Genomic DNA, 22407 nt, shown 5'->3' with positions numbered 1-22407 from the left:
GCATTGTCCTGTCTTGCACTTAGGATCAGATACCTTTTTAGAGTTGCAAGGAATGGCACTGGCATTTAGAGGGGCTAACTACTGGTTATCAGAAAGCTTTAATGGAATAGGACCATAGCAACCAACACCATGCACAGCTGGACTCAAAACATGATTAACAGCTGAAGATTCTCAAGGAAAGGCTAAAATTAGAAGTTGTGCTAAATATCAAGTCATCAAAATTCAAAAGGAAATCATGAGAAGTCATCATAAAATAAAAGGAAATTGTGTTTTGGACTTCCAAATTTTGAAGATGTTTCAAAAAGCTCTACATACTCTTAATTTTGGGATGTGCATTTACTATTCAAGTTACAAATCAAAAGTTATTTATCATTTCTGGAGAGTATCATTCTACTCTAGTCAAAATAAGGTGCTTGCAAACTTAATATAAATAATAGTTTGTTACGTTATTACTATATGAACCGAGTATCTGCATTAAATAGGCTATACTTAAGTATTTTCTGCAGCATTTAACTGTTGTGAGAAACTTGACTGTATATGGAAATGTATGTACTGGAGATCTTATAACATTCCTTTCCTACAAGAACAACTTTTGGACTAACAGTTGCAAATTCCCCTGCCCCCACCATAATTTTAATATTGACTGTATATTTGAATTGTGGGAACAGCAAAGAGAAAGTTCTTTAAAAAAAACAAAAATAATGTAAATAAATAAATTAATAACTTTCCTGACCATATCTGGTATTTCATTTACACAAATGACTAGCATTTCTCTAAATTATCACTTGAGTACTGTAAAAAAAATACATTGCAGTGAAATCTTCCAGAGTACCCAGCATACAGTATTGACAGATAAATGAAGTATGCGAGCTATATCTTGGGAACATTTATTTTGCCTGTTTGAGCCAAGACTAGCACATAAAGCTGAATCAAAAGCAATAAAAAAGTAATGAATTTCCTTCTTTCATCCCAATAATTAATAAAGGTATGTTATCAACATGAGCCCAGATGTCATCTGATAAAAAAAACAGTACTTATATTTCCCCCTGCAAATATTTACTGAAGTGTACGAATCACACTTCAGCTGCCAATATCTACCTATTTGGCTTTTTTATTTATACACACACTCCATAGATATACCAATAACTACCAAGTTTTTGTCTTGTGTGATGCTAAGTGTCAAGTGAAGAATGAACTACACAGGTAAGTATTTCACCACTTGCATCTTATAAGTCAGTTCCTGTCACCTCGTGAACAAAATTTATACCTATTATTTTTATCTTCTACTAACACATTTCTCAGGGAAACTACCAATTCTGCCCATGTTTTTGTTAAGCAAGTCTTATAGGAAACAGGATTTCCTTACTGGTGACTTTACAGCATTCCTTTAAAGTCAGATATCCAATATGAACTTATTGGTGGGGATGAGGGGCAGCTGTTAAATATCCCTGTGCTAGACAAGAAAAAACAGTCGAACTTTCTGGACTATCTCAAATCTCACCACTGAAAGAACTGAACATCCTTAATATCTCAGTTGTAGGCAGCTAGTTCAGTAGAAGCAAAATAAAATTTTGGAAAAGATGACGACCGGTTCAGTTTGTTGCAATAGATGAAAATCAGAAAACACACAGTAATGGAACAGCTTGGCTGAGTCTGACATAGTCCATCCAGATCCGTATCCTGTTTCCAGCAGTGGTAATATGTAGAAGCATGCAGAGGTATAAACAGAGGTTGTCTATTATACTAATCCTCCAACAGCTTTGCAAGCTTTCAATCTTTTTTCATCTACAGTTAGCTGATAAAGGTTTTGCATATTTAGGACACCTCAATGGATCGCTGTTGCACAAACCTAGCCAGCCTTCTGATGACCATCTGTGAACTTCTATTTTATTCTTTCACAAGCTTCAACATTTTGGGATGTTTTTTTCCTTCCAGTTCCCTGTTCTTCAACCCTGAATTACATCTACTATATCATTGCACAGTCAGTCAACCTCATGAGGTCCTTCTACAATTCCTCAGTGTGGGCACTTTGATTAAAACTGCCCATGAAGCAGTTTTCAAGAAGACTATATAAATGTGATGGAGATACATGACTGGGTCTCAGCAACTCTGCTAACCAAGTTCCTCTTGAAAGTATTGGTGAAAACAACCTGCACTGTAAACAGTATGAGTGGCAAACTGATGAAATCTACCAGTAGATATAGAAAGATTCCATGGAGGCTCCAATATTACATTTAGAGAAGTGACCATTAGCTCCAAGAATGAGTCATAATCATCCCTAGTTTAAACTAAGGGTGTTAACTCATCCCACAAGCACACAGAAACAACTCTTTCCCCTTAGAAGAAAGGAAAAGTATTGCTGAAGTTCGAATGTGATTTAGCTACACACAAAAGATGCAGAACAGCTCTGAGGAACTGTAAGTCGCACTCAGTGAGGAAAAGCAAATCACTCTTTTTACACTACAAGAAAGGATGGCACAAGGTAGGAGATTGTAGCATACAGACCAGCACCGTGTGGTGCAATAAGCATGGTGGAATTATGAGAGAGAGATAATGACAAAGACAAGTAAAACCTGTAGCAATCCAAGCCCAGAAAAGAAAACCAAGGCACCTCACCTGCAGTTGCTCAAAGAACTTCATGGTGCCATGTGAGGAGATAGCATGTCGCTGAGGAACTTGCATGCAGCCTCCATGGCTGTGCCAAGGGCATCCAAGGATATGACCAACAACATCCTCTCAGATACTGGCACCCGAAGCATTCTATCTAATCACTTTGGACTACTCGCAGTGTCAACTGTCACAATGACACTCCCTTAAAAGACAGTAACAGACTTCTCTTGAAAACATGAGGTAAAAGTGACTGCCTTTTCAGACGTCAGTTACAAGATTCTTTTTTTTTTTTTCCCCAAACCAGAATAATTTTTTTCAAAATGCATGGACCAAATCATGATCAAACATCAAAAACTATTTCTTGAACTTGCAGTCAGGAGCCAATGCAGCCAAGGAGCTACATGTTACTAGCTCACAAATGCAGGCAACACAAAACTTAAGTACTAGATATTCTTCAAATCAGGAGAACAGGAACATGTTTGAAGATATCAGAAACTGAATTTCATTTGTTGTATTCTTTGCTGGCTCCATCAAGCAGTGGTTAAGTTTGCAACTGGTCTCAGAAACTGATTTCTGCCATTTACTAAAGATTACTTCACTGACACACAGCCTGTGACCTGGGATTAGACAATATAGTTGCATTTCACCCTACTGATGATGCGTTGCTGCAGCAGTAGTTCTGCCCAGTGTGACAGATTAGCTCAGGTTTTGACATTTGCTGCACACACTCCCACACAAAGCAGGAGGAAACTACCATCTTTGGCATTACACATGCATGACAAGAACAAAATCCATCCCTCCCAAATACAAAGACTGTAAGTTCCAGATGGCTCTACTGGCCCCAGTTTACCATTCACACCCTCCTCTGAGGGGAAAGGCCCAGAGTAAAGGGCTGTCCTGGGAGCAGGATACAGACAGAAGGGCTCACTCCTGAAGCACCACAAGCTCCTGAGGAGTTTGCTAGCAAGCCAGGTACTACCCTAACTGAGGCATGGCATTTTGAGAAGGAAGAGGGAAGTATGCAAGCAATAAAATGGATGAAATACCAGACTGCAGCGTTAAGTTTATTTGAGTGTCTTTATTCTCCTGCATTTCCAAATGAGCATTTTATGATCACTGATCTCAAACTAGATATTATCCATAATGTCATATGGAAATGGAGACATTAAACAACAAAGCTTCATTCTGAAAGGTCACATTCAAACTGTCTTCCATATTTGCAAATCCATATGGCTTCATAAATGAAATAAGTGTAACGCATGCAGTTCCAGAAATATCTCTAAACTGCACACACTGCAAACCCTGTATAAACACTACGGATTTGTCCATGCTGCCAAAGATTCGCAATAAGCTTTTGTTTACAACAGCAGAGAACTGTCCAGTGCTTTTATTGTTTTGCCCACTACTCTGAAGCACTTAGCAATCCTTCCACTTAGCCTGTTAATTATTGAAGATGCTTTCTCTATTACATGATTTATTTAAAGCCTGATCAATCTCAATTTATGAAATCCAGATTGTGAAGCATCTCATAATTTCTTCTCCTTAGCATCTTTGGTCACTAATACAGATTTTACAGTACACTATGCCAAATAAATATACTTTAATACCTTAATCAAGCATTTAGGAAGCAGCTTACAAAGATCCATGCACAGTAGCATCTCTACAGTTAAAGGTCTGCCAGTTTCCGTTTGGACCTCTGTCTTAACACATAGAAAACAAAAACCATACACATATATGCTAGGGTTAAACTTTTGGATTTAAGGAAAAAAAAAAAAAAAAAGCTAATTATTTTTCCCAACTTTGAAAAGATATTTGATTTGGCCATGCTTATACATTCTCTCCCCCACACACCCCCCGCCCTTCTTTAAACAACAAAAACACATTTTGAGTGTTTTCAGATGTTGAAAGCCTTTATGCTAGCTAAAGACGCTAATTTGAGTAGAAAGAACCAGCCACCAGCCAAAGTCCGGCCTTTTGAAGATAACACAGCTACATGACAATTTCTGGCAGTTGGCCGTGGAAAAGTCAGAATCAGCTGGTGTCTTATATCCTGCCTCATTTTTCACATAAATGTGTGACATCTGGCTCTGGTAGAAATTTCAGTTCATCTTTTCGGTCCACTAGTACGCATCTTTACTCTTGATCCTCTTTGTATATGAAATTTTGTAATAATTTTATCTTGAAATCCTACATCATGTTAACAGCAAAGCATATAGCTGAAATGTCAAAATTCAGTATAAATTTGTGTATAATGCACTGTCTGTGTGTGTATAGACACATGCTCACAACTTCAAACCACAGAACACAAAAACAGAAAGAAAAATCCAAGTCGGAACTTTAACTGTTAAACTTTTAGGACAAAAATGCAGAATGGAACTAGAAAAAAGAATTAATTTCTGAAACCTTCCCTACAACAACAGACACAGGTGTTGCCCTAAAACTGTCTACTGGCAAGGAGGGCACACTCAAGATTTACAGCTGGCACTTCCAATTTTGAACAATTTATCTCCATCATTTAAATGCTTATTGAACATATGCAAAGTATATCAGTCAACATTAGTTAGTAGTATTTCTCATAAAGTAGCACTTTGGAGCCAAAGAAAAGCTGATAGCTAGAAAAGCAACTAACAAGCCTGGGAGGAGGCGTCCTGAAATCATTCTAGCACCTCATACATACAAGCTTACATTGGCACATAGGCTCTACAAGCTTTAGAGTTTCTCTGCATCGGCATTACATTGCACAAGAACGGCTTGACGTTTGACTACAGCACAACTAGTAGAAGGTAGTAAGCTGTATGGACCAATTAAACATTAATATTGCATCTCGACTGATCAACTTTTTATGGTCAGCTACTTCACTACTCATCTGTGGGTTTTGGAGTAAAATCATAGAAACTTCTTTGAATAAAGCATTCCTGGTTTCCCACTGAATTGAGTACCATTGGATATTTTCAAGAACTCTGAATTTTAGGACTCAACAGAACAACTTACACACACACACAAAAACAAACCAAAAGAAAAAAAAACAATTTTTATAAGAGAGGCAATGGTTAAAATCCCATGTATTACTCAGCTTTATCTAGTAAAGCTAAGAAAAAATATGTCTAAGAATGAAGTGGCACACCTTCCACCCATCACTTCATTTCTCAACTTCATATTTTCTGGCCTTTTGTCATACCCTGCATTATGTGCTTCCTTCAACTGATATTGACAGACTTTATTAAGCTTTTGACAATACCTTGACCTCTATTTAAATAATGTCTTTAAGATGCTCCATTGGTATTGTAAGCATTAATGTCCCATAAAGAAACAAGAATAAAAAATAATTTAAAAAACAGTTGTAAACAGTAAAATCCCAGTAACTGGAGAGCCATCATTATGGTGTTTTTGGGAGCAATAGCAAACAGCTGTAGAGACATTTTATACAAAATTTACTTACTGTTATGCAGGACAGTACCAAAAAACACATTTCACAATGAAAATTCTTCTAATTCACTTAGATAATACTGATGAGTTTGTTTTGATGTCCACACAAGCGAGACTATAGTAAGCTAAAATAGTATTCACCTAAGGTTATGGTCCATGCCCTTTGAAGGATTACTGTGTGGGAGTGGAAGAACAATATACTTCCACTGTTACTTTGAATAAAAGACATATATATATATATATATATATATATATATATATATATATATGGTATTTTGCCAAAAAGAGAAATTACTCCTGTTTTTTAAAGTCTGGCCCAATACAGCTGCTTTGTTTAAAAAAAAAAAAAAAAAGTTAGTGATTACTTTTGCATCCACTTCAACAGATCAAAAACGAATGTTATTCCAAAATCGAAGCAATATATGCAATTTTTATTTGTTATTTGAAAGAAATTAAATGGAAAAAAGCCAGTTTTTTTATTCAACCATCATACTTTCTTCATTAATGTTTTGCAATGTTTGACAATACTTAATAAAATAGTTTTAATGTTACCTAAAATGTTGCAATTTAGCTGTTATAAGTTATGCCAAACTTTCCACAGTTCATTCTCCAAAGCCTACTGACTCATAGCAAAAAAATCAACAACAAAAAAAACACACAGATTTATAGTTATGTCCTAAAAATGATTTAAGCTAAAATACCAAAAAGTTGTATGTTTCCAGCCCTCCCTTTCATATTACATTCATTTAGAAAATATTTTAATGACAGACAATCCAAAAAGAGAAGCAGAGATGCAGTATGTTTAACTGGCCAAGTTAAGAGTTTGCACAGGAAAAAAAGAAAAAAAAGAGAGAGACTTTCAAACATCACATACTTGAGCAGATGCTGTTAAAGGTATCATATTTCCTAACTTCTGGTTTCACAAGATACATTATGCTCATTTGCTAACAGAGAAGGCTCTACAGAAAAGCAACACATTAAAGCAACACATTAAAAGAAGTCTTGAGTATTCATCATTTCTGGTTACAGATAGCTAGTCAGTCTCCCAGATTTTTTTCAAAACACATTTTTTAGTTTAACTAAATCTATCTTTATCTAAGATGAGCTATAATCTGAAAAAAAAAAGTTTTCTACAGCATCAGGAAATGCTTAATTTGGGAAAACTATGACGCGGGTTTTGTTTTATTGTTCCCAAGAATTGTGAAATAAATCACCCATGGCATAACTCTTGACCTGAAAGTGCTTTCTAAATGGAATATAGGTATCAGAAACTGGATGAGTAGCTTATAATCAGAATTTAAAACTCAGCTCCCTTATTTGTATAAAGTGGGCTTTTTAATTCAAGAAAAAAAAATCCTGAATAAATCCATTATAAAAGATCAGAACACTAGTTGATCAACAACTTAAATGCAAGTCTAATCTTGAGATCATCTGAAACAGTTTAGTACAACATATGCTCCATACTCCAAAGTTGTCTTGCACAATTGTTAATGGGAACTTCGCTCTTAAAAGCTACTTTAGAAAAAAAAAAGTTAAAAAATGCCAAGTTCTACAATAAATGCCTTGCAGATAATCAAGCATAAAAACAAATCTGCTTCTCTGTTTTAACAAAAAAGCATTCCAAACCAGCATGTGATTTCTTTCTAGTCACCTACATCTAACAAAGAATAATTCCCCAAAGTATTTCAGCATTACAGTAACATTGTTCAGCTCTCACCATAAACTGGCAAAATTAACCTAGCTTCATGACAATGCTGAACAGTACACTCCAACAAAGAGTAGCAATTTGATATAGCATTACTTTTGCACTTACTGATATTAATGATTCCACTCTTACAAGGCTAGTAGTTTTCTATGAGTTGGATTTTCCATTAAGAGAGCTTTTATATTCACTAGTGTTTACTTTTGATTGCTATCAAAAGTAGAAGAAATCAACAGTCTAATTTTCTCAGTCTAGCGTGATACCCTGGAACCTACTGGTACCAGTGGCATTGTGCAACTTGAAATGAAATCAAGATAATAAAAACATTAAGTTCAAAGGCAATTCTAGAAATACTCTGGTTCTTAAACCTTGAGGACAATTGTAACTTTCATTAGTGATGATTTTTATATTTTAATTAACTGTACAAATAATAATTATTATAAATAAACTTTTCTTCTTCATCTATATATCTGTTATAAAAGTTGCCCAAATAATGTTCTTTTAATAGTGTTGTTAAGATTCTAGTATCAATGATGGTTCTATTTTCTTGGTGAGCAGTTGCACATTTTATTTCAAGCATGAGCTATGATTCAGTATAAAGCCAACTGTGTTTAAGAGCATATTCAAATTCAGGTAAGTACCCCCCCTTTTTTTTTTTTTTTTTTGCTTTTGCCTTTTTTTTTTTTAAGCAAGTTCCGTTTCTAATCATGAAATATAATAATCATTTAAAGCAAGGTAGAAAAACATGGCATTTTTGTTTAAGTATTTAAACTGAGATACTTACAGTCGCTCAAGTTGTTTTAAATCTTGAAATGCTCCACGTTCTATCACACTGATCTGATTTTCTTCCAAGTGTCTGCAATTCCAGAAACACAAGTACATTTTAAGACAAGAGAATAAAAGTTTCCCCACTTCACACGTTATAAAAGTGGTTTTCACAGATGCAATAGTAAAACATTTAATTAGAGATTATGAAAATTCTAGACCAAAAAGCACTCTCTCTTGGTCACAAACAGCAAGCTGATTAAAAATTGCCTCCTGACTCCCAGATTTGATAACCATTTTGTTCAAAAACTTTTGTAACCATAATGCTCAGAAAGATGTTGGTTTAGGGACTGATTGTTACATCCTCAGTCCCTTACTCTTGGCTTTCGTAACTGAGAAGTGACTGACTCCCTACAGTCAATAGCAGAAAAATCAACGTAAACATTTTTTGTCCAGTCTTTATGTTCTGCCAAGACTTCAGGCCTGCTTTAGAGTAAACCACTTGTAAACAAACCAGAGCAGTTCAGCCTCACCAGAAATACAGCCATACCAGCTACGTGTGACAGCTGTATACAGTCCCACTGTACAACAGGTGTAATAATGTAAGGGAAAGCTCCCAGGCTTCCACTGTGTGGGACTCTGCTTTTCTTCACCCTCTAAGGCTGAGGCAAGGATAAGTAATAAACAATGGCGACTGACTTCTCTTTGATTTACACTGTGGAGGAAATGACTACTCATTCACACAGCAGAAGCGCTCTTTATAGGTAAAAGGGAGCAGATACACCAATATTTCCATTTAAGCCATCTTTTTTCTCTCTCAGTGCTGCCTTCCAGCACACACCCATTCTCTGCTTCTGTGAGAGCACTCAGATAACAGAATAGACTAAATCTCTTAGCCTTCTGAATATTTTAGGTAGTTTTAGCTAAAAACACATGAATAACTTAATATACAATAAGTCTGGTTTAAGCGATGACTAGTGAAAAAGCACTCCTCTCCAGCAGCCACTCCTCTGCATCCAATCCTATGAGGATTCTCAGAGTCATTCTACTGGGTTGCAGTTGTGAGGACAGACAGCAAGAATCTACAACTACAAAAACCAAAAGATAAAAGTAAAAAAACATGCAAACAAACTGTGTTCCTCAAAGTAAGAGGGGGAAAAATATGCAGTTATAAGGTATGAAAAAATAAGGTATGCAATGGAGTACTTTGCATTTATGTTGTCGGTTTGAGATGGGAACCTTTGTTCGGTTGGACCACTCTGCCAGCTTCTAGTTCATTCATCATACAAATAGTTCTCACTGTGATGTCTGAAGACAAGACCAGACCACACCTGTTTGGGAGCTCTGGGACAGGTTACACATTTCTGCTCCTCCCACTACACCCCCATCACACATGGGGGGAAAATAGGAAGGGGAAAAGGAGAGGGTGAGTAATGTAGAATAGCCAGAGTTACTAGGGGACCATAGAGAAAGTTCAGAAAAATGATTAAATATCTGAAGGACTTATGGAGACCAGATGTTAAGCTGCACAAACTGCAAGAAAAACAAACAAACAAACAAAAACAAACAAACAAACACTTTCCAGATACAACAGGAACATGGAAAAGGAAAATACATTGACAATGATCAAAAATATTTATGTAAGCAAATGCTGAAATGGCATATCTTAGGTTTCACGTAGTCTTAATATATCACAAGACAAAAACGATATAAATTACGGATTTTCGAATAGGCACGTTCTGCTTTTATTCCTAATGACTTGTGTGGCAAACACCAGACACCACTCATAATGGTTGAACATGCTACATAAATCTGAAATGAGCACAGAGCAAAAAATTCAAATAACTGCAGTTGCATAGTTCGCTTCTTGTTAAGGACATCCGGGGTAAGTGACTGCAGTGACATTAGGTAATGTCTGACGCTACAGACAGTAGAAAAAACACTACCAAACCAACTACTGACATTAATGATAGTATAGTACTTGTAAACAGAATTATAATACAGACTTCTAAAATGGTATTGGCAGCTGGGATTGGAGCCAAAGAAATCTAAATGACTCCACTGATAGAGGTGAGGGAAATGCTATAGGAAAGAAGAATCTTCCAATAGAAGATTAGAAAAGATGCAAGACCAGAAGATTAGAAGGTTAGAAATGTTTTCTTGGTTCAAAAGTGCTTAGGTAGCAGCAGAAATGACTTGTCTTCTCCTTGGCAGGATTCAGTTAATTTATTAATTGAATTTTCACTAAATTAATGTAACAGTTCATCATTACCGTTTTAAGGACTTATTTTACAAGAAGATACTTAAAGGAAAATACTAGCTGCAGAAGGCAATCTCAAGAAACATAAAGAGAAATTTTCAGGGAATGCAGGCAGATCTGTGTCTTGATCTTCTGTTGCTGTTTCAGTAAAGGGGTCAATAGAACAATAAAACCAACCTGTCTCTAACAGTGCTGGGACCAACTCAAGATTAGGTTTTTGCCTTGATTACTACAATTTGGAATTTGCAATAGTTTAGTAAAATACTTCCAGTGAACTAGATAACAAGTGCACAGAATTTAGTGACTACTAGGTAAGGGGCAATATGTAGATTGATGTTTTCCCCTTTTGATTTTCAAGGCCTATTTAGAAGCACAGTTGAGCTCTTGACTGATAATTCTAGAACAAGAGACAGGACTACCTAAATTTTTTGCATTTGTTACTTCATACTGGACTAAAAGAATTCGTAAGTTTCCTCGTGTACAACTTTTACAGCTATCAAATATTTTATACTTAATCTCCTGCAAAAGCACTATTAAAGTCGACAAAATCCGCAAGTCCTATTTGCTAGTGTTCCAATATAATTTATTCATACATAAGTGGACTGTGGTAAGAATTTTAGTCCATCTCACAGTGCTTATTAAAAACTAGCAAGGAACACAATTAAACAGCTCTGAAATGGCATTTGGACTTCAACATGGAACTAAAATTTTTTTCACATCACAAACTGCTCCAGTTGCCTGGTTTAAAATACCACTAACTGAATAACGTACATAAATTACTAACATATGATCATCCTTAGTACTAGCAACCCAAAATAGTCTTTTCAAGAAAGATAAGTTTTCTCTTATACTCACAAGACACGGAGATTCTTCAGCCCTGCGAAGTCCATCTTTGTGATTCTTGTGATATTATTTTTTTCTAGATCACTGGAGGGGGAAAAAAACAAACACAGCATTCAGGCACTATAACCAACATCCAAAATTCTGTTAGGAGAAATTATCTCCATCAGTGCACCATCTATCAGCTGTTCAAATTGTACAAACTCATGTTTCCATTATAAGTGTATGATCTGCTCATCATCTACTTGTTCCTCAAGACTACAATCTTTTAAGAGGCTAAAATATATTCAAGAGCCAATCTGTACAACACAGCTGAAATGCAGTACTCTGCCCCAAAAATTAAAATTGGGCTCTGGAGTTGTACTAAGCCCGCTTGAGTCTAGCCTGCTTCAGAAGCTGCTGTAGAGCCTGAGCACAGAACTACCAGCTTTGGTTAGTGGAGGCATGGTGTCACCCAAATGACTGGAAGATTTGTCAAGTTTTAGAACAGCTCCCTGCCAAATGCAGCATCCTATTTAGGCAGCTCTTCACCCCATTTTTTTTGGAAATGCTGGTTATCAGAAGATAACCAGTGAAGTGTTATCACTGTTTGAAAAAGTGTTAATCACACTGACCTGTTTCCTATGTTAATCAGAACTTGCCAATTTGTGTCTTCTGTCTTTACTTGAACTTTCAATTTTATAGAACACATGCTATGCGACAACACATTTTCCTCATGTAGTCAGCCAAGTATTACCTCCTGCACTGTTTCAATTTGTGCTAATTTATGCTCTAGATTCCAAATTAATAAGTAACCGGTATTTTTTCCACAACAGGAAAAACCATTGTAAGCAGATCTTGAGCTGTCCACTTTTCTTTGGAGTAAGCACACCAAAAATACAAAAGAATTTCACATTTAAACTTGTATCTTGATAGACTAGACATCCAAATAAAATAGTGTTTGCTTCTGTGACAAATTCTATTTAAGTCAAAATTGAATCAAAGTGAAGATAAAGGAATTCATAAATCAATTCTTGCAAGATTAGTTCTGTGCTTAAGGCTAAGTCTCACTACACTAGCAGCCGTTTTTTTTTGACAGTCATAAGAACTGAGTCTAACTCCTCGTTTCCCAATATAAAGTCTTCCTGTCATTTCAGAGGTCTAGTTAGATCTTCTTTTTCTGCAAAATAGCACCTGACAATATTGGTGCACTGTAGAGGTCCTGTGTTGTCTTGACTCTTGGATTTGCCTTGACTGGGAACCTACTCCCCCCCCGTCCCCGTCCCCGTCGTCCCCCCCCCCCCCCCCCCAAAAAAAAAAAACTTTCAGTTGTTTTGCCTTTTTTTTTCCCCTGTACAGATTGATTTACTCAACCTAGTGATAACCACCAGACAAACAGCTAGCCTTTTTTCCTCACATTGAACCACGCTTATTTGAAAATAAGCGATATTCAGCAAACTTACAACTAAAACAGGTATACTTCTCCAGCATAACACCACAAATATATTGTCAGATTTTTCTAGATAAAAGAATCCCTCTTAAAAAGTTTTTTTTTTTTTTTTTAATACTGGAGTATTTTTTTTCTTCTTCTGAGTCACATTATACGCCTAGTAAAAAGCTGCTAAATATATTTAAAAAAGCAAGCCTTTGGGTTAACGCTTCTCAGGCCAATAAAGCACTAAGTAGCTTTCTAAAGACCATGAGATGGTAAACAATAACATTCCAACAAATTTTCTTGTCTAGTGCCACTGGATGAAAATAGTCTAAGATGAAAAACTAGTCGTGAGGCTAGATGTTGATTTGCTAAAAGAGAATGACATCACAAATTCACAACAGGAAGTAGAGACTTGTCTTAAGAAATTCAATTTTACCATAGTTCCTGCATTAATGTGCATTATTTTTCTTCTCGAATTTTTAAATTTCTTACATATAACTTCTTTTCAATTTCTAATAAGATTCAACAAGACAAGGGAAGGTAACAGTACTATTTTTAAGTACATTTCGCAATCATCTCAAACCTTGACCATGAATTAATTTCTGAAAGATAAGTAGATGTTCCTAAGTACTGTTTCAAGTTAATAGTTCTGTAGGTACAAAAAAGAGTCCAAGGAAGGGGCAGAACTCAGAACTCCCAGGAATGCCTCAACTGTCACCTTTGTATTCTGAAAGATGCTGCCTAGATGGCTGTCCTTGGATGGCTTTTAAGTGCCTGACAAGTAATACTACAAACAGAATATGAAAGCTCTCAAAGTGTTAAGGAGAGCTAAATGATTTGCAATCTTTCATATACCCTCCTACAGGGAGAAAAAAAAAAAAAATTTCCTGCCTCCTACCTGGCACAACTTCCAGTAATTTTCCAGCACACATACAATTCCATACAAGCCCTCCAACATGGCTGCTACCTAAGCCAGTCCTCTTTCACCTCACATCAGACCCTACTAGCAGGATAGATGCAATACTAATAAGAAATATGTGAGTGCTCAAGATAAAAAATTAAAATTATATACCTTGAATCAGATTTTTTTTTTCTGCTGACATTAAGCATATTCCTCTAAGGCATTAAATGAAAGGTAATTGTCATGGTAACATGCCATTTTTTTCTACTGTGAATCTCAAAGAAAAGGCAGTTACAAATTTGGAAGTTTAAGCTCATTGAAAGGTACATTTTCAACATTCAGAGAAGAAACGGAACTGATTTCTTAGCATACCTACCATGTTTCCCAACTCCTTCTAACCATGAAAATAAAGTTTCTTCTAATATGAACACTATCCTTCATTTATCAAAACTTAAATATTTAGATGAGCAGAGGTAATTGTACTCATTTGTCAAAGAAAATAATGCCTCATATTTGCAAACGTACATAACTGTTTTCCTCATGTGTTCCCTAAATCTCAGATGCAAACCAGTGTGGGTGTGGGGAGAATCCCTGTATTTTAACTACAAGAAAAAAATAAAAGAAACACTATCTTTGACAGACCTAGGTCAATCATATTTAAGAAAATATCTGTTATGGGGAAAAAAAAACAAACAAACACAAAACAACTACAGGACACTTTCACTGTATGTAAGAACCACTGAATCACTCTTTTCACAGGTAATACCTTTCAGTCACTGCCTACATTTTTCAGATTTTCCAGCTTGATTTCCTCTGGGCTCTCAGTTCAATTCCTCTACCCTGGTGCATCATTAACTACTCACCGGTGTGCCAGGGTGACCTGACAGCAAAAATCACTGGGAGGAATTAACTCTGGAGTAAGCAACACATAAATAGCTTCGTGGTTTATTTGTGTGTTGTTTCCCCTCTGCTTTTTATGCCATTCCCTCAAAAGTTTTCCCTTGCTTGTGTCTCAGAAACATTCTACCAAAACACAGCATGCAGCTGCTCAGAATTCTCCAATTGGCAGCTCAGAGGTACACACATCAATAGGGTCAGTGACCCATCTTTTTGCCTATTTTGGTAAGCCTTAAATCTCAGCATAGCACATTTACTCAGCCTGAACACCTGTACGCAGAGCATCATTCCTGTCACACATACAAAGCACTTTTTTCCCCTTCAAGTCTGAGCCCGATACCCCACAAGAGCTCCATCCCTCTCTTTTTTCAGCCCCGAGAGCACTCCTGCTACTCAGCACGCTCCTCCCGGTGAGTTCTGCACCCCTCTATGCTGAGAAAGACTTTTTTAAACATTCTTTGATCAATATACATATTGAGATTGCTGTTCACTCCACTCCTGCAGACTGACACAGCCTACACCGTACACATAAAATCAACCATTCTATTAAAGCCTTCTGAACATCAGCAGCTAAGATAAAGTACCCATTTCTGTAAGGAAAGTTACTTGGACAATTTTCTAATTTTAACAGAATGCTTCTTCATGAAGTTCACTTTCCTTAAGCCAATTTGGATTTTATTGATACCTGCCTCCTCTGCTTTAAAAAGCAGTATTTGCCATCTGAGCATTTACCTGTTCCAGCAAGCTCTCCCTCGAGGCTTGTCTGCCATTTGAGGGAAAAAAGACTAAAACCCTGATGTACTACTATGTAACACTTCCTCCTCCTGTTCGGAGTAGGTCTAGCACTGCTGCAAAAAAAAAAAAAAAAAAAAAAAAAAGCCCATTGCCACAAGTTACCCTATTAGTCAATTAAACTTTGTTACTGTGAAGTTATTGAACTATTGCAGACTTCAGTGGTTTACAGCTGGTATTTGTGGGCAACTTAATATTTTATATTTCCTTTATAAAAGTTTGCCAGCTGATTATGAGACCACTAGTGGGTTTCAACTACAAAAAGCTAAACCTTAACATCTAATCTTGGTTGACTTTCAAATACATCATGGTTCATAGGAACTGTTGGAAGCAAACACAAAACCAGCTTTGAAAATAAATTGTTTGGATCAAAGACATGGAAAAAATTATAATGCAGAGGTGAATTTGATTTATATTTAGCTTAAACAAGTACCTATCTGCAAATACATTCATTCTAAATTAAATGCTTATTATGCAAAATTCCTGAATTTTGCATGTTCTGTGGGGCCAAGTGGATCTTAGATCTTACTCAAAATCTCGATCTTGCCCCATGCATATACCAGCCCAGCTGCAACTCTTTGTCATTTCACATTCATATAATATTGTTCCAAACAAATCTAAGAAAACACCATTATGGAAGATAGATCTCTTCTGGTCTGGCATCAGATCAGTTGACGGCACCCATTAAAATGAAAAGAGCCTGGAGCTTCTGATATTAAGTCTCTGTTGTCAAACTATTTTTCTTTTTAGCATAAAGTATGTTAAAGACAATGCAGGTGTAGTGGCAGCTTTAAGAAAACAGATATGGAAGCAATTACTTCAGTGGGAGTAGAAATATGAATTGGACTAGAATTGTACAAGACTTCACTTACTGAAAGTGAGTTCAGACCGAACTATTAAAGGGAGCCTTACTCATAAACATGTCCTGCTATGTTCTAATAACAATTTAATTCAATACATATTTTGTAGATGATGAAGACTAAGTTACACAATGTACACACTTATTACAAACAGGGATGTTTGGAGCAACTGGAGAAAATCCTTCTTCATAGCAGGAATTCCTCTGAATTGCTTCATGTTTCATTCTTCTCTCAACACAATCTGATGAACTTAGCCAGACATTTAAATGTTTGTAAGTCTCCAAAACTCTCTGGAGCGTGCCATTATGTGGCTTCCAACAGCACTAGAAGTGCTAGATAGACTTCTTCTTGTTACATCACTTCAATTTCAGTTGACAATTATTCTTCCGAGCCACCCAACACTTCCAAAATGCCTAGACATTTGTCCTCCCAACGCCTACCCTTGTCCTTGGACTTCATGAAGTTTATGACTTTGGGACTAACTCCGGTTGTCCTAAGTTGTCCTAACACATACATTGTCCTAAGTGCTGTGCACTTCGGTCTTCTGGACTCACATACCTTAGCAAATATACACACTCATCTTAGACACGTCTGAGCTTATAATACTTTAATATGCAAGGTCAGAATCGAGTTTGACATCAGCAACATAAACATCGGAATTCTTATAAAAAAGCCAAAAACCAAAGGCAATCAGATGCTGAAGTCTTGCAACAATTTTAAATTCAAATCACTTATTTAATATTTACAAATAAATAAAAAATCCTTATATACACAAGGATGCAAAACTTCAATAAACACTTCCATATTTTAGCAAGTTCCTATTACTCAACTGTCGATTTGCTTCTTGATTTTAGTCTCTGAAGTAATCCAAAATTTCATCTCTCATCATAGTTGTATATCTTGAATGTAGCCAGGTGAATCCCCAACTTTATTCCTTCTCAACCCTTCCTAGACTATGTTTATGTAGTGTATATATATATATATATATTTTTTTTTTTAAATTAAGTTGCTGATTTTGAAGCTAGTTCTGGTTGCTGACCTATGCCTTCTAGGTACACAGAATAAAAAACAGAGATCCCAGTGCCAAAATCAAGTCTTATTAAATGGTAAGAAATGGTTTGTTCTCAGTGCAACTCCTAACCATTTATTATTATTGTTGTTGTTGTTGTTGTTTTTATTAAGCCTGTGAGCTACAGCTATGGGCACCATACAAGTTCATACAAGTGTGGTAAGCTTCTGGTAGCGGTGGGGCCACAGGGGTGGCTTCTACAAGAAGAATCCAGAATCTGCCCCATGTTAAATAACAGCCCCGCTCCTGACCAGAGCTGGGCCAATAAGTGATATTGTTTGCACTTCTGTGACAGCATATTTAAGACAGGGAAAAAAAAACTTTGCTACACAGCAGCTGGGAGAGAGAGGGGTAAGAAACAGCCTTGCAGGTGCCAAGATCAGTGAAAAAGGAGGGGGAGAGGTGCTCCAGGCACTGGAGCAGAAGTCCCCTGTGGCCTGTGGTGAGGACCATGGTGAAGCAGGCTATTCCCCTGCAGCCCATGGAGTACCACGGTGGAGCAGGTGGACCTGCACTGACAGAGGCTGCGGCCTGTGGAGGACCCCCGCCGGAGCAGATTCCAGGCCGGACCTGCAGCCCATGGAGAGGAGACCATGCAGGAGCAGGTGACCTGGCAGGAGCTGCTGTCCGTGGAGGACCCAGGTTGAAGCAGTTTGCTCCTGAGGGATGGACCCTGAGGTACAGACCCATATCTGGAGCAGTTCTTGAAGAGCTTCTGCCTGTGGGAAGCCCACGCCGGATCAGTTCAGGAAGAATGGCATCCCATGTGAGGGACCCCACAGCACAGGGAAAGAGAGTGACCGAGAAGAAGAGGCAGAGATGAAGTATTATAGACTGACCACAGCCCCCATTCCCCCATTTTCCCTTTGAGAAGAGGGAGTTAGAGAGCTGCCACGGTGGAACTCGGCTGACCCAACGGAGTAGAACTACCACAACAGGTACATGAAAGCCTCCTGACCTGATGGTCTTGCTGCAAGTGGAGCATTTGCTTTAAGACTAGCTTCTACTGAAAGAATTTTTCTAAGGTACTGTTTCTTCTGATCTGGAAAACAACCAATTGCCAGGCCTAATCCTGTTCACTCTTGGTCAGAAAAGAAGTTGCTTAAATTTAATTCTCGTTCCAGAAGAAACCCAATTATTTCATTTGATGAAAGCTATTCATTGTCCATAAAGTTACCAGCAAAACAGAGTTATCCTCTCTTTCAGAAAACTCTGAGGTACCAGATGGGCAAACACAGTGACATTCTTAATAACAAAACTGAAGATCATCTCTGATATCAGATAACTTCATGTCAATACCTGATTTTGCATCTTACTGTTAAATACTACAAGTCCTAGATGGTTTTTTTTTTTTTTTTTAAATATTTATTAATCCATTTGCCTTTAACCTGGGAAGACTTGGCATAAAATAAAAATATATAACAAAGTGAAAATAACTTGCTATCCAAAGAGAAGGGAAGCTAGAGCAAGAGCTGCAACTTCATTCAAGCCCTCAGATGTTTTCCTGTTTATATTAATCAAGAATTCAATAAAAGCAGTAGAGATACTGCATACTGCATTTAAGAAAAATTGCCACACACTTCAAAAGACCGCTCTTAACCAAGTTACACAGCGCTAGGATTCATTGCTATCCAGCTTCTTCAAATATAGGTAAGTAATTTCTAGTCATAGAACCTCTAATCCAAAATCTAGTTCTGTTCCTGAAAAGTATTCAATGTGGCTTCCACATATCAGCTCAAATATATAGATACTTGTGTCACATTTGTAATAAACAAATAACCAGGAAACCCAATACTCTCAAAAGAAATTTCATTAAACCAATGCCCCATGTGATCCAAAAAGCAAAAAATGAATTTTCCTAAGAACCAGAAAGGAAAGGAGTTAACACACCATCTAGAACTCACATCAAAACAAATTTCAACTAGAACATAATTCACGGAAGTTCCAAAAGTTCATGAACAGAAGAAAAATAATTTATCTCTGAATTTAAGAGTGACACTATTAAGGGTATAGCCCATATTCCTTATTATTCTTTTTTTTTTTCATTTGTCATGGAGTCCAAGGGATACACTTCAAATGATAAGTCAACTTGGCAGTAACATATTCAAAATGTGGAAGGTAAAATTCTAGTGATAACAATTCAATCCAGATTCCTGAATCTCAAGAGTTACTGATATCTTACATTAGCCCAATACTTCCAAATAACTCAAGCATCACACAATCTAGGGAAACAAGCCCTTGATTGTTTTGCCATTACATTGCTGAAGGACTTGGTCAATCCAAAACACCTGCTAGAATGACAGCTGAGTCATCCCTTGAAAATTTTCCTGTTTGATTTGTTTTCCCAACTCCCATTTACTTGGCAAGGTAACTGTGAACACAAACACACACCACCTGAACCAGAGGGAACTTGCATTTTCACAGGTAAGTTAACCATTCACTTGGATGCCTGCTGCACTCTAGAAGCAGAAAACCAGGAGGAGTTCTTGATTTTTTTTAATTTTTTTTTTAAATCAAAGCTACCTGTGGGGTTGGAGGCAAAAGGCTCTTCAGTAAAGCCCTTCTCTCTGTATGAATACTTTTGTTCTTAATTTGGGAACACACTAACACCGTACTCAATAACAAGAGAAAAATCCTTTCCCATGTACGGATGTATCCATTTCTGCTATGTGTGTTTCTGGCTATCCTTTGCAGTCTTTACACACCCGATATCTGTTTTGTTATTTTTAACTGTTTTCCAGAATTCCTGCTATGGAGTTAATTTGTCTTTAATGGATACGGACTGCCACTAGCCTCTTAACCTTAAATGACTACAATTCCCTCTGGAAAGCACTTGGCAATTTTCTTGTGCCTTCAGTCCAAGAACTTCAAAGTTACTATGATGAACTACTCAATTATAACATTACCCTGAAGCCCTCTGGCAGCAAAATCTGCATATCTTCAGATTTAACATATTTCCATCTCAACTTATGCAATGCAGGAAATAAAGACCTAGGACCAGATTTTATGAAATCTACAAAATCCATTAGTTCCCAAAACACTTGGGCAAGTATGAACTTCGCTTGTGAAGAGAAAGACAAAAAACTTCAAAATCCTATTCAGCTGCTATCTTTTCTTGTTATTACTAAAGAGAAGATAATATGCTCCACCTCTATATAAATAGACTTAAGCTATTTTTTCTTCCTAAAACAAAAACAGTTGACTTCTTAAATGTGCATGAGAAAAATATTTCTTGACTGACTTCTGGGAAGACTGATATATTCTCTAAATATTTCCCTTTACAATTAAGTTTAAAGGCGTTCTACACTTCTAAACTAATTGTAGACTAAGCATGATGCACATACTTATTTTCATTTTACTTAAGAAATATCCTGCACAGTTGAAACAGCTAGAGATAGCTAGCTCTCTTGCTAGCTGTTTCCACTGTACAAATTCAAGAAGCATAAGAGCTCCATTTTATGTCACCAACTCTTTCCTTCATATTTTTCTTACTCAAAGACATGAGGAACAAGGTCATGGGCAAGATCCAGCACAGATTCTCAGAGCCATCTAAAGCATGCCCAATTGCCTTATGTGATGAGATGACTAGCTCCACAGACTAGGATTGAACAGAAGATGTTTTTACCTTGATTTCAGTGACACTCTCTCCCATACTCTCTTTAGATCCAAACTGATCAGATAAATGAATAATAAACTGCATGTAAATCGGCTAGACCATTGGGTGTAAAAGGCTTTTAACAGCTGGTTCCTAGTAGTGTCCCTTTGAAATCAATAGTAGGGCCAATGTTGTTTAGTAATCTTTAATAAAGACATTATGTGGAACAGAGTACAGACAAGTTCACAGACAGCATCAAATAACAGGGAGCAGTCAGGGCACTGAAAGACAGGCCTTCAATTCAGGTGTACCATAAAAAGGTCAGAAAGTTTGGCTGACAGAAACCTCATGAAGTTCATAAGGGGGGAAAAAAGTCACGTACATAGGAGGAAACAAGTCCCTGCAACACTTAGAAGCTAGTCACTGACTGACCAGGGAACTGCTTTGCAAAAAAAAAAAAGCATCTCAAAGTCCCAGTGGGCCACACAAGAGTATGCAGTGTGCCCTTGCAGCAATGAAGACCACCCTACACCAGACTGTCATAGTAAGATCATAGCCAGCAGGGTGAAATAGTTGACTAACCTCTTGTATTCAGGACTTATGGAAGTTAATCTGCCATACTGTATCCAGTTGCAGGCTCTCCAGCACAAGAAAGACATTAACACATTGGAGAGAGTAAAGCAAAGGGCCATTGCAATGATCAGGAGGCAGTAGTATAATGGCATATGAACACATGCTGAGGGAACTGCACTTGTTAAACTTCAATAAAGGGTTATGGGGAGATCTTACAGCAGTCTGAAACCACAAAGAAAGTAATAGGATAGGAGAATAGAGACCCTCTTCTCTGCTCCACAGTAAGAGCAGGTAATACGTGGATGAACATTAGCAGAGAAAAAACAAGTCCTGCCAGAACCACCAGTTCCTGAAAGGATTCAGAAACATTCCACATAGCTTCAGTAACATGAGTATCATGCAGAGTGCATTAACACAGCAGTAGTGAGGTCCAGTCACTTTGATAGTCTTGTAAAGTCAAGATAACAGTAATTTTACAATCCAACATTTAATAAATTTATTGCTCTTGTTGGGGAGTACCACAGGTATGATATTGAATAGTTTCAGTCTCCACAAAGTTTTAAATGTTAATTGAGTAGCTACACAACAACTGGGAAGTACAAATTCTGCTGCAGCTCACCCTACTTTAACACACCTACACAATACAGCTTTTAATTCAAAAAAAATAGATGATTCCTTCAGATTAGAGAAGGCTCTCAGGTAT

General features: G+C 37.0%; 1 protein-coding gene and 1 long non-coding RNA gene across 10 annotated transcripts in view; one reads left to right on the top strand and one right to left on the bottom strand.

Annotated features, from left to right (window-relative positions):
• Positions 1 to 22407, bottom strand: part of SLIT3 (slit guidance ligand 3) — a 512478-nt gene that overhangs the window by 473604 nt on the left and 16467 nt on the right. For 7 of the 9 annotated variants that reach the window (XM_083798318.1, XM_083798310.1, XM_083798313.1 and 4 more), the window contains 2 exons: positions 11619 to 11690; positions 8523 to 8594 (listed from right to left, as the gene is read on the bottom strand). The exons of 1 other annotated variant lie outside the window; for it this stretch is intronic. In XM_083798318.1, the coding sequence (XP_083654444.1) occupies positions 8523 to 8594; positions 11619 to 11690 (144 nt within the window). Of the gene's footprint in view, positions 1 to 8522; positions 8595 to 9454; positions 9592 to 11618; positions 11691 to 22407 lie in introns of all 9 variants that reach the window. One more of the 9 variants, XM_083798311.1, reaches the window with a different exon arrangement.
• LOC310881253 lies at positions 12921 to 21277 on the top strand. The gene is made up of 2 exons (XR_014572276.1): positions 12921 to 19960; positions 20278 to 21277. It is a non-coding gene; the product is annotated as an uncharacterized lncRNA (long non-coding RNA).

The sequence above is a fragment of the Anser anser genome (assembly GCF_964211835.1).
Source record: "Anser anser genome assembly, chromosome: 14".
NCBI classification, from domain to species: Eukaryota; Metazoa; Chordata; class Aves; order Anseriformes; family Anatidae; genus Anser; species Anser anser.
The sequence above is the reverse complement of the archived record's forward strand: the minus strand, read 5'-3'. Positions and strand labels throughout refer to the sequence as shown.